We start from the raw sequence: 13,034 nt of genomic DNA, 5'->3' as shown, positions 1-13,034 counted from the left end.
TGTGGCAGAGTGAGACTTTGTCTCAAAAAAAAGATTGAAAGAGAATTGGAACGGGGTAATTTGTTGGGCCATTCAGTGCTTTGGTGTTATTCATGATGTCATCATGTTGTGCAGCCACCACATAGCACTGAATGGTGAGATCTCGTTTGCTGTGGATGTAGAAAACCATCTTGTCCCCAATTTGGAAAGTGCTGCTAGTGTCTCACAAAACTTATGCTTTTTGTAGGCATTCACTCATACGGCACAATATGATGAAGCAATTTCAGATTATTTCAGGAAACAGTACAGCAAAGGCATATCTCAGATGCCCTTGCGGTATGGAATGAACCCTCATCAGACCCCTGCCCAGCTGTACACACTGCAGCCCAAGCTTCCCATCACAGGTAAAGCCCGAGCATTCTGTGGCATGGTTTGCTGTGTCTGGAGACTGTGTGTTTCTCTGTATTGCATCTGATGTGGTTCACATTCAGAAGATGATACATTCCATAATGCCTCTCGTAGCCATCTGATAACCATCTGGTTTGAGACACCATTTGGGCTGAAGAGCACAGAAGTTGAGTAGTCTGGAGTTCTGAAAAGATGTCATGGGGAAGATGGAGATTGGAATGTCTCTGCCATGTAGATCTTTTTGAAGACATGAGACAGGATGGGATGGCCTGGATGTTATAGAGAAGAGGGTCAAGAAAGCCTTGGGGTAAAGGCTTGGTAGGTATACTGTGGAGGAACCAGCAGAAGAAAAGTTATAATTCCAACCTTTTTGAATGCATTTAAGAACAGAAAAGGGACTGTTTGTTTTGCAAATGTTGTAAGAAGCCATTGCCTTGGAATGTTGGATCTAGAAGCCCAATTGAAGTAGGCCAAAATAGAAATGTGATGTTAAGAACTAACGTTGATAAAGAGGTTTCTTTGAACAGAGAAAGTAGGACTTCCCCTGGGTTTGTAGAGTTTAGAGAGGGTTTTTAAATGTGTGTCCTGTTCTGTTCCAAAGGTAGGCTGTTAGAGTCTGTCCTGCTCTGGTACAAGGGAGAGTAGGGGCAGGGACAGGCGAGAGTCCCAGGCATGGAGGCCTTGGAATCCCAAGCACTGCCAGGGCAGCTGGCCTTGGCTGAGAGCAAGGGCAGCCTCCTTCCTGCCTGGGGCGGTCAGCATTTGGTGGGGGGATGCAGCCTGGGCTTCCTTTCCCTGTCACCAGCTGAGAGAGCGATGGGGAGGGGAGCATGCCAGGTGGGAGGAGAATCTGAAAGCGTCTTCATGTTTGCCGCATTCTATTGTTCTGCCTCAGATAGATTTTTTTTTTTAATTAAGACGACGGAGTCTCGCTCTATCACCCAGGCTGGAGTGCAGTGGCGCAGTCTCTGGTTCAAGCGATTCTCCCGCCTCAGCCTCCTGAGTAGCTGGGATTACAGTTGCGCACCATCATGCCTGGCTAGTTTTTCTGTTTTTAGTAGAGATGGGGTTTCACCATGTTGGCCAGGCTGGTCTGAAACTCCTGACCTCAAGTTATCTGCCCGTGTTAGCCTCCCAGAGTGCTGGGATTACAGGTGTGAGCCACCACACCTGGCCTGAGATCTCAGATACATTTTGACACTAACACTTCCCAAGTCCCCACAGACTGTGAAGTCCTCTAGGCTGAAGTAATCTAAGTAATTTGTTTTCTCTCAGCCTTTCTGGGCTTCACAGCACAGTAATCTTTTAAAAATGGAAATCGGATGATGTCAGAGCCTACTTAAAACCATTCCTTGGCTTTTCTTAAGCACCTTGCCCTGCCCCACAAACCCTGTGCTGCCTGCCTGCCTCCTATCTGCTCCCTCTGCAGCTCTCCCTGCTCCTAGCCCCTCCGCCCTGTGCCTCCAGTGGGCCCAGCTGCTTCCACTCCAGCGCCTCTGGCTCCTTGTCCCCTTCACCCAGAATTCTTCCCTCTGCCCTTCACGATCCTGGTTTCTTGTTATTCAGGCCTCACCTCCTCAGAGAAGCCTTCCCTGACCACTTAGACCAAAGTAGCTGCCCATCGTGCTTTCATCCCATCACCCTGTTTTGCTGCACGTGTTTCTGTTCACTATGTTGAAGTTGTCTTCCCCCATTAGGATGGCAGCTTCTTTTTTTTTTTTTTTTTTGAGATGGAGTTTCGCTCTTTTTGCCCAGGCTGGAGTGCAGTGGTGTGATCTTGGCTCACCGCAACCTCCGCCTCCCAGGTTCAAGTGATTCTCCTGCCTCGGCCTCTCAAGTAGCTGGGAATACAGGCACATGCCACCACACCTGGCTAATTTTGTATTTTTAGTAGAGATAGGGGTCACTATGTTGGCCAGGCTGGTCTTGAACTCCTGACCTCAGGTGATCTGCCTGCCTCGGCCTCCCAAAGTGCTGGATTACAGGCGTGAGCCACAGCGCCCGGCCAGGATATCAGCTTTTGAGAGCAGAAGCTGCGTCTGTTTTTGTTTGTTGCTGAATCCGCAGGGCTTAGAAGACTGCTTGGCACATTCCCTAAATGTTTACTGAATGAATAATTAGCAACCTGACATTTTGCACAAATTTTTCCTTGTAGGACTTCTTGAAACTGATTTGTCTGCTGTTATATCTGACCTATTTCCTGCTTATAGTTTATATTCTCCATTAAGATTCTGAGGCAAAAAAAATCCCCATGTACTGTCAGTTCTTACACTTTTCATTTTCCAAAGCATTTTCATTGGACTATATAAAAGCCTTCATTGTTCCTTAGACTGTGTGTGCGTTTCTTTTGAAGTTTAAAGTATTATTTGTGGTAAACATGGCAGAGGTGGCCCTGGACACGTAAATAAGTGTTTCTTGTGCGAGATTCCCAGGGTTTTTCCCCAACATGGGCTTATTTCCACAACAGAAAAGGCACTTTGCCTTTTCATGTGGTTTGAGTATTTGGCAGTGATGTTATTACACAGTGTACGGTTGCATTTGTATCTAAAACAAAATTGAAGCAAGAACAAAGATGGGGTTGTGTGAGTGTGTATATGTGTCTGAGATTTTAATGACTGGTTTGCTTATGATTGGAAACAAGATTCCCATGTATTTCAGCTATTTACTAGATTAAGCAGCTTTCAGCATTTCTCTGTGGCACTTTCTATTTCAGTTATTAATGTCTTTGAAAATTTGATATTTGAAGGGGAACCGGATACTCTTTTTTTTTGAGGCAGAGTCTTGCTCTGTTGCCCAGGCTGGAGTGCAGTGGAGTGATCTCGGCTCACCACAACCTCCGCCTCCCAGGTTCAAGTGATTCTCCTGCTTCAGCATCCTGAGTAGTTGGGATTACAGGCATGTACCACCACGCCCAGCTAATTTTTGTATTTTTAGTAGAGACAGCGTTTCACCATATTGGCCAGGCCAGTCTCAAACTCCCAACCTCAGGCGATCCACCTACCTTGGCCTCCCAAAGTGTTGGGATTACAGGCATGAGCCACCGCACCCATCCAGATACTCTTAACTATGAGATGTTTCAGAAACCAAAAGTTTTCTCCCACTTATCAACCTTAACCTAAACTATCTATGAGGAGTGGGAGGGAAGTGGGGGAGTTGTACATATGGTGTTTTGTTTTATTACGCCTGTTGTATGCCTTAGGGGATATTTTACTTTTATTGTTTACTATTTATTGCCTAGTTTGTTTCTTCTGTGCCTCTCCCATAAATTTCATGAGGACAGTGATTTTATTTGACTTGATTTTTGGTTGGGGGAATTATTTTTTCAAGTTTTTTTTAAAATGGGGTTTTTTTTTTAGAGTAGTTACAGGTTTACAGAAAAAATACACAGTGATTATAGGGAATTTCCATATACCCCCTTCCCCACAATTTCTCCTATTAACATCATGCATTAGTGTGGTATATTTGTTACAACTGATGAACTGATTTTGGTTCATTATTAACCAAGGTTCATAGTTTAAAATTCATTCTTTGTGTTGTACATTCTGTGTATTTGGAAAAATGCATAGTGGTATGTATCCCCCATTACAGTATCACGCAGAATAGTTTCGATGCCCTATAACTCCCTTGTGCTCCTCCACCTCATCCCTCCTTTCCCTTCTCCCCAACCCTTTGCAACCACTGTTATCTTTTTCTCTTTTCTTTTTTTTTTGGAATGGAGTCTTGCTGTGTTGTCTGAGCTGGTTTTGATATCCTGGGACTCAAGCAATCCTCCCGCCTCTGCCTCTCAAGTAGCTACGATTACAGGCATGCACCACCATGCCCAGCTATTTTTACTGACTCTGTACCCATTTCCAGAATGTCAGATAGTTGGGATCATACAGTATGGAGCCCTTTTAGGCAGTTTCAGTTAATAACATGCGTTAAGTTTCTTGCACATCTTTTTGTGGGTTGGTAGCTTATTTCTTAATGCTGAATAATATTTCATTGTGTATGAATGTACCACAGTTTATCCATGGGCATATTGAAGGGCATCAAAACTTCAAGGACAGTTTTTGGTAGTTTATGAACAAAATTGCTATAATCATTTGTGTGCAAGTTTTCAACTCATTTTGATAAATACCTAATGTTTTCTTTTATTGTATGCTATTTATTGCCTGTTTTTTATTTGCCTCCCCAGTAAGCTCCATAAGGACAGTGACTTTTTTTTAAGAGGGTGACAGGGACGGTTTTTTTCACTGATGTATCCTGAATACCTAGAACAGTGCTTTTAACATCATAGTAGGCACTCAGTAAACATTTGGCAAGGTCTTTAAAACTATCTTAACCCATGAAGGACATGAAATTATACATTTTTGTTTTGTTTTGTTTTGTTTTTTGAGACGGAGTCTCACTCTTGTCGCCCAGGCTGGAGTGCAATGGCGCGATTTCGGCTCACTACAACCTCCACCTTCCAGGTTCAAGCGATTCTCCTGCCTCAGCCTCTCGAGTAGCTGGGATTGCAGGCACCCACCACCACACCCGGCTGATTTTTGCATTTTTAGTAGAGATGGGGTTTCACCATATTGGCCAGGCTGGTCTCGAACTCCTGACCTCGTGATCCACCCACCTCAGCCTCCCAAAGTGCTGGGGTTATAGGCGTGAGCCATTGTACCTGGCTCATTTTTGTTACTAATGGCCCACCATTTCTTTCTGTGTGCTGAGCTTCTTATGTTTATTCACAAGAGATACGAGCTCATAAAAAAATCTACCAATGTTAAGAAACTAGGTAATGGAAAACTCTGAAGTTGCAGTCTCCTTTTAACTACAGTTCTGCTTTAGGCAGAGTCTGATGAGTTTGCCATCAAAGAAGAAAAAAGCCCACATTATTTCTTCTCCTCTTCTTCCACCCACAGCTGTTGCTTTAGTTTGTAATATAATTTCTTAAATCGATGGGGTTTGTAACTTAAATTTTGTACTGTCTCTGTAATTACCTCAATTGTTTAATCTTAGTTCTGTATTTGCATGAATTCCTGACTGATCACTAGTCTTGTCATAGTTTCTCCCATCCCTAAATCTCTATTGTGGATTTATTTCTAGACTGGCTGGTTCTGGTCCTCCAGTCGTGTGTGTGTGTGTGTGTGTGTGTGTGTGTGTGTGTGTGTTCATGTACATGTGCATTTTTTTTTTAAAGATGGGCTCAGGCTCAGTTGCTTTGTTCTTTATCATCAAGATTTTATGTTTGTGTGTATCTGTTTGGCTCTTAATTATACTTAAAACATTTGTTTAGTCATGTTATTTTTTTGAGAAGTGTGCATACATCTGACCTTACTGATCCTGCTTAGTAATGTGCATGTATATTTTTACATTTAGTTCTAAATGGAGCCCCTGGATTTATAAACTTGTGCGATGCTTTGAACGCCTGGCAGCTGGTGAAGGAACTCAAGGAGGCTTTAGGTATTCCAGCCGCTGCCTCTTTCAAACATGTCAGCCCAGCAGGTAAAGCTCTGTGCTCTGGAAAGCTCCAGAATTGTTCGAAAGGCATTTCTTCTTAATTTTTTTTTGAATATTAACAAGTTCTAATGTGAATATAGACATGCTATGAAATCTGAAAGTCATCTGTTGATAACATATCAATGTAATAATATAAAATCTGATACACACACACAGAATTATATAATATTGTCAGCTAGGAAAATGAGGCAGGAATTTATTTGTGGAGTGGAACCATAAAAGTTTAGAAAATAAAAGTGAAATGTCCTAATGCAGTAGACTAAGTCTTTTCTCACATCTTTGAAAATGTAACGGAGTAAACATAAAGAAGAAGTTCTTAGGACTCTTTATCTGAAACTTCTTATAGTCATTGTATGAGATACTTTGCTTCTGTATTTAAATCATTAATTCCGCAGTTGAGTTGTCTGTACACCACATCTTGCTGACAGTCCTCCAGCACATGATTTGTTCTCAGATGTTTATTGGATGTTAAAGTGATGTGAGTGGGGAAGAAATAAATAATGTGTGATATCAAAGTGATATCAAGCAGAATAGAGAGAAAGAGTCAGTAATGAAGTAAACCAGCTTCACCTACACGCTGGGTACCGTCAGGCTTCAGTGGCTCTGTGGTTTCAGAGGGCAGAGAGATTTCCCTCACACTGCTCCCACAGCCATATTTTTAGTGTTTAATTATCTGGCTACATAGATTTCTGTTTAATTTAGCACAGGCACTAGAACATGTGCTGTATAGACTGGATGTTAAGAAAACTGTCTTGATTTAGGAGTTGATAGGTAGTAACTTCAGCTTTCTTGGTTTATGATTTTACTATTTTCTAACCAGGTGCCGCTGTTGGAATTCCACTCAGTGAAGATGAGGCCAAGGTCTGCATGGTCTATGATCTCTATAAAACCCTCACACCCATCTCAACAGCATATGCAAGAGCAAGAGGTCAGACTCATAGGGCTTTTTGATTTGGGGGGAAAGGAAAAGCAATATTTTATCCTAAATAGAATAAAAAGGATAGAATAAAGAAAAAAATAGATATTCTGTATAATAAATAGATGAAATTAAGGACTTCTTTCTCTATATAAATATATAGTTATTCTATATAATGTAGTTTGATTAATGTAAAATACCCTTTGTTTCATTATAGGATTTCCTATTTAATTTGTTAATATTTGAGAATGATTCTATGAGTACCTCAAAATACATTTCTTTATAAAAGTATATGTTAGTATTTTAGGCTGGGCACAGTGGCTCATGCCTCTAGTACCAGGACTTTGGGAGGCCGAGGCAGGCGGATCACGAGGTCAGGAGATCGAGACTATCCTGGCTAACACGGTGAAACCCTGTCTCTACTAAAAATACAAAAAATTAGACGGGCATGGTGGCGGGTGCCTGTAGTCCCAGCTACTCGGGAGGCTGAGGCAGGAGAATGGTGTGAACCCAGGAGGCGGAACTTCCGGTGAGCCGAGATGGTGCCACTGCACTCTAGCCTGGGTGACAGAGCGATACTCTGTCTCAAAAAAAAAAAGTATTTGTTAATATTTTAATGTAATAAATGGAAACACAATTGGAATTTGGTAAATGTAATTTTGCTAATTTTGGCTATTGAATGCGTTTGTTATTGTTTAATATGTAACCAAAATTGAAATTACAAAAAGCTTTTTTTTTTTTTTGAGACAGATTCTTGCTCTGTTGCCCAGGCTGGAGTGCAGTGGTGCCTTCTCAGCCCACTGCAACCTCCACCTCCTGGGTTCAAGCGATTCTCCTGCCTCAGCGTCCTGAGTAGCTGGGATTACAGGTGCGTGCCACCACGCCTGGCTAATTTTTTTGTATTTTTAGTAGAGACATGGTTTCACCATGTTGGCCAGGCTGGTCTCGGGCTCCTGACTTCAAGTGATTCACCTGCCTCTGCCTCCCACAGTGCTGGGATTACAGGCGTGATTTATGGCTCTTCTAACTTTACTAAATTTGGTTAGAGTCATGTTTTATCAGAGACATTTACTTGTTGAATTTAATAACCCGTGAATATTCCTATAATATTTCTGAAAGTTCTTGAGAAACTATTATCATAGTTTATCATCTACAGCAGTGGTCAGCAATTTCAGCTGAATCCAGCCTGCCACCTGTTTTTGTGAATATAGTATATATAAATTGGTCCTTCACAGAAAAAGTTTTCTGAGTGTCACTCTAGAGGGTAAAATTAAAGAGTACTTTCTTACTGGTTACTTCAGTTAAATGACTTATTGATCTGTTAAAATCTTGTGTAAACAGTAAGATTAGCTTTAGAGAAATGAATTTTATATGACAGTGGAGAATTTTATTACTTTTTCTATATCAGGATAGTTTGTGATAAATACTTCATTTTAATTTTATTTACAGGGGCTGATAGGATGTCTTCATTTGGTGATTTTGTTGCATTGTCCGATGTTTGTGATGTACCAACTGCAAAAATTATTTCCAGAGAAGTTAGTGGACACTCATGTATCTTAATCTGTGTGTTGAATAAAGCTTTATTTGTTCATAATGTTCATTGAAACCATAACCTATAATATTTATGTTTATAATATCTTTAAATTAGCTAAGTTTATCATTTAATGTTCATATTTTAAATAGAACCTGAATCTTAAATTGTTAATTTTGAAATATAGTGAATTATTGTTTCAGATGGACATTTGGCTGTTAAGATGTTTTTTACTTATATATTTATTTTAAATTCTTTGTTGTCTTCATGCCAAAGTTATTGTTTCTGAAGAACAGAAGTTGTAATTTTAGGTGGTGATGCGATAATGAATCTTACTGTATAATGGGAAAAAAATAGAAACTACATTAATAAACTTACCCCATCAGTTGAATACCAAACAGGTATTCCAGACAGGTGGGGGTACTGTTGGTAGCAGGAAGACAGGAAGAAAAGAAAAAAAGGTTAAATAGCTCAGAAAAGGAAAAAAATAGGCAGAGGTGAAGGTTGAAGGAGTATGTGGCTTGGCACTATTTTGTTGCTTTAGGATTCTTTCCATGGCCACTGCCATCCCTGGGTTACAGGTTACAGGAGGGCTATGGCATTTGTATCTTTTGTCATGTTAAATCTCTGATTTAATCTGGTCTTGCTGTTAAGGAAAACGCCTTGCCAGAAGAGGTCGTTTAACCACGTACTAGGAGAGTCAGGACTAGAATGTGCTCTTGCTCATTCAAAACACTCCCTGAAGAAATATTTCCTCCTGAGGTATACGTGTTAGAGCAAATCACTCATATTTTCTTAGTTTAAACTGAAATGAACAAAAACTTGGAAAGGACAGAAAGTTAGGATCTGCCATACAGAAAGCTGTATTCTAATAGATTTCTCTTTAAGTATAGCGTTAGCATTGTCTGTTGGAGGCAGAAACCAGAATATGCTGCAACATTATTTAAGACTGATAATTGCTGCTAGATTTTTTTAAGAGATGTTCTCTGATTTTTAAAAATAGAAATTAAAATTTAATATTTTTGCAGGTATCTGATGGTATAATTGCTCCAGGATATGAAGAAGAAGCCTTGACAATACTTTCCAAAAAGAAAAATGGAAACTACTGTGTCCTTCAGGTGAGTGCAATTCATGTTTGAAGCGGTAATTTGCTCTTTTATTCTGTGTCTCTTTCCCCCTTGTTTAATCTTTCCTTTGTACTCATACCTTTCTAGTTTGTCCTTATTATAGTTTCTTTTCCCCTAATCCTGCGTTTAAAAAAATACTTTTAACGTGGGGTTTTGAGATGAGAGTAGCTTTCATCATGTTTTTACCCTCAGTTTTAACTTTTTGCTGGTTGTGATGGCTCATGCCTATAGTTTCAGCCGCTTGAGAGGCTGATATGGGAGGATGGCTTGAGGCCAAGAATTGGAGGCTGTATTGTGGTACTATGATGCCTGTGAATAACGACTGCACTCCAGCCTTGGCAGTGTAGTAAGACCATGTCTCTAAAATACTAATAATAACAATATTTAATGGAAAGTCTCTCCATCCTTTTGTTACCTTTTGAAAAAATAACTAATATTTTAAATTTCTTGCTTATCTTTCCTGAAATAGTCTATATATTTAGCAAATATTTGCATGTGCATTTCTTTTTCTATTTTCCTGTTGACAAAAGTGTACCCTGCTTCACCTTCTTGGAAGTTTGTCCTGTATCTGTGTATTTTAACTTACCTAGACAGTCACCAGTCTTTAGCTACCACAAATACCCCTGCAGTGAATAACCTAGAAAAGTCCTAAGAGTGAAATTAAGGCTTAATAACAAGCTATATGTGTACTGGTAATCTTAATTGATACTGCCCCTTTTAGATGTTGTAGGCAAATTCATTGTCCTAACTGAAATATGTAAGTGTAGGGACCAGCCCCACAGGGTCGGCGGGTCTCTCCCCGTGTGCGGAGACGAGAGAGTGTAGAAATAAAGACACAAGACAGAGATAAAAGGCAGCTGGGCCCAGGGGACCACTACCACCAAGTCGCGGAGACTGGTAGTGGCCTCGAATGCCAGGCTGCACTGATATTTATTGGATACAAGACAAAGGGGCAGGATAAGGAGAGTGAGCCGTCTCCAATCATAGGTAAGGCCACGTGGGTCACGTGTCCACTGGATAGGGTGCCCTTCCCTGCCTGGCAGCCGAGGCAGAGAGAGAGAGGAGACCGAGAGAAAGACAGCTTATGCCATTATTTCTGCTTATTAGAGACTTTTAGTACTTTCACTAATTTGCTACTGCTATCTAGAAGGCAGAGCCAGGTATACAGGATGGAACATGAAGGCGGACTAGGAGCGTGACCACTGAAGCACAGCATCACAGGGAGACGGTTAGGCCTCCGGATAACTGCGGGCGAGCCTGACTAATGTCGGGCCCTCCACAAGAGGTGGAGGAGTAGAGTCTTCTCCAAACTCCCCCCGGGAAAGGGAGACTCCCTTTCCTGGTCTGCTAAGTAGCCGGTGTTTTTCCTTGACACTGAGGCTACCACTAGACCAGGGTCCGCTTGGCAGCGGGCGTCTTCCCAGACGCTGGCGTTACCGCTAGACCAAGGAGCCCTCTGGTGGCCCTGTCTCAGCATAACAGAAGGCTCGCACTCTTCTTGTCTTCTGGTCACTCCTCACTATGTCCCCTCAGCTCCTATCTCTGTATGGCCTGGTTTTTCCTAGGTTATGATTATAGAGCTAGGATTATTATAATATTGGAATAAAGAATAATTGCTACCAACTGATGATTAATGATATTCATATATATAATCATATCTAAGATCTATATCTGGTATAACTATTCTTATTTTATATTTTGTTATACTGGAACAGCTCATGTCCTCGGTCTCTTGCCTTGGCACCTGGGTGGCTTGCCGCCCACATATAAGGTTGCCTGTTTCCCAACACTTTTGTCAGCATTGTGGTTTTATACTTTTAAAAAGTCTCTGCAATTAGAAAATGGCATCTCTATGTAGTTTTAACATTGTGTGTGGTATGAGCATTTTTTCATGTTTGAATGTTTTATTCCTTTTTATGAACCGTCTTACCATATTCTTTGACGATTTTTCTACTAAGTTGTTGAGGTTTTTTTTTTTTTTTTAGACTGATTTTTATGAGCTCTTCTGTATTGGGAAAACTAGCTCATGGTCTAAGATTATGCATTGATAAAGCAAAGAGTTATTTCAGTTTAAAGTAAAAATTCCTAATGCTACTTTTCACATAGTATTGATATCAGAGCTCTGTGGAATACTAATTCCGTATAAGGAAAGTTATTAAGTATATTCCTTTGATGGTAAGATACCAATAATTTTATCGTTCATCATAGATTCCATGTCAGCTATTCAAGGAAAGAAGAAAATACCACATTAAATACACATACTTACTTTTTTTTAGCCACTTGACAGGCTAGAGTGCAGTGGCACAGTCTTGGTTCAGTGCAACCTCTGCCTCCTGAGTTCAAGCGATTCTTCTGCCTCAGCCTCCCGAGTACCTGGGACTACAGGCATGCACTACCAGGCCTGGCTGATTTTTGTATTTTTAGTAGAGACTGGGTTTCACCTGTTGGCCGGGCTGGTCTCAAACTCCTGACCTCAAGGGATCTGCCCGCCTCGGCCTCCCAAAGTGTTGGGATTACAGGTGTGAGCCACCACGCCTGGCCCCCAGTTTCTTAATCAAGTTTTTTGTTGTTGTTGTTGTTGTTGTTAAGAGTATTATGTACTGAACAACCATTAGCATTTTCTTGCAGCATCATGGAAAATATTTTCCAAGACCTGAGTCATTGCCTTGATCTCTTTAACACCTGATAGTACCATGTTGGAGAGTGTCAAAGGAATGTCAGGACTTCATTGGTATTTTACTTATTTGAGAATTTGGCTTAGTTTGCACATTGCACACATGATTATAAGCATGAGACAACTTATCCCTCTACCTGACTAATGATAAGTTTCTCCTAGCATCAGTTAATAGGAGAACATATCAATTTTAGAAATTTTATAATGCATAATACAAAGGAACATTTTAGAACTCAAGAAAATGTAGATTAAACAGAACTAATATTTATGGGGTCTTGCTTATAAATTATATGTCAGTGCTTTCTAAATCAAAGATCATCCAAAGCATAAAGAAGAAATATTGTCGAGTTTTTAAAAAAAATCCAGGGAGAGAGTAGTGTTACACGTATTGTTCCACACACCTTAATGTTCTTTCGGTTCAAAATTTGGGAGAGGAAGATGGCAGTAAATGATACAAATTCCTTCCAAATAGCAAAGACACAGATCACAAATCCTGTTTTCTCACTTTTAGCTTCTAATTCATGGGTTAGCTGGGTTATTTTGTAACAGATTTTTAGAAAGGAAAATTAGAATTCAATTTTTGTGCCCTGGCTTATTTAATTAGCACATCTGTTTTATCTGCTGACCTTCCAAAAGAACCATATAGATAGTAACTTAACCAAAAATACACTCACTGGAATCATTGGTTGTTAACATGTTGTATATAGGTTGTAAAATCTGTAAAATGCTGTTGGGTAGTAAAACCTATAAAAGACTTTGGAGAAAAATATTAGCGCCTGGCTATTGTATTGTATCATACTAGAATGTTGAATTGTATCATACCAGAATGATTTAACACATCATTTGGTGTGTGAGAAAAATTAGAAAATTAGAAAAATGTGTAAAAAATTAGAAACATCCATATAACTT

At 40.3% G+C, this 13,034-nt stretch overlaps 1 protein-coding gene across 2 annotated transcripts in view; it reads left to right on the top strand.

Annotated features, from left to right (window-relative positions):
* ATIC (5-aminoimidazole-4-carboxamide ribonucleotide formyltransferase/IMP cyclohydrolase) overlaps positions 1–13,034 on the top strand; it is a 45,912-nt gene that overhangs the window by 14,544 nt on the left and 18,334 nt on the right. For both annotated transcript variants that reach the window (XM_058438692.1, XM_032754623.2), the window contains exons 7-11: positions 227–383; positions 5,737–5,862; positions 6,698–6,805; positions 8,243–8,328; positions 9,353–9,442. In XM_058438692.1, coding sequence (XP_058294675.1) covers positions 227–383; positions 5,737–5,862; positions 6,698–6,805; positions 8,243–8,328; positions 9,353–9,442 — 567 coding nt within the window. The remainder of the gene's footprint in view (positions 1–226; positions 384–5,736; positions 5,863–6,697; positions 6,806–8,242; positions 8,329–9,352; positions 9,443–13,034) is intronic.

This window comes from Hylobates moloch, unplaced genomic scaffold (genome assembly GCF_009828535.3).
Source record: "Hylobates moloch isolate HMO894 unplaced genomic scaffold, HMol_V3 SCAFFOLD_1, whole genome shotgun sequence".
NCBI classification, from domain to species: domain Eukaryota; kingdom Metazoa; phylum Chordata; class Mammalia; order Primates; family Hylobatidae; genus Hylobates; species Hylobates moloch.
Note: the sequence above shows the minus strand (reverse complement) of the source record. Positions and strands in the feature narration are given on the sequence as shown.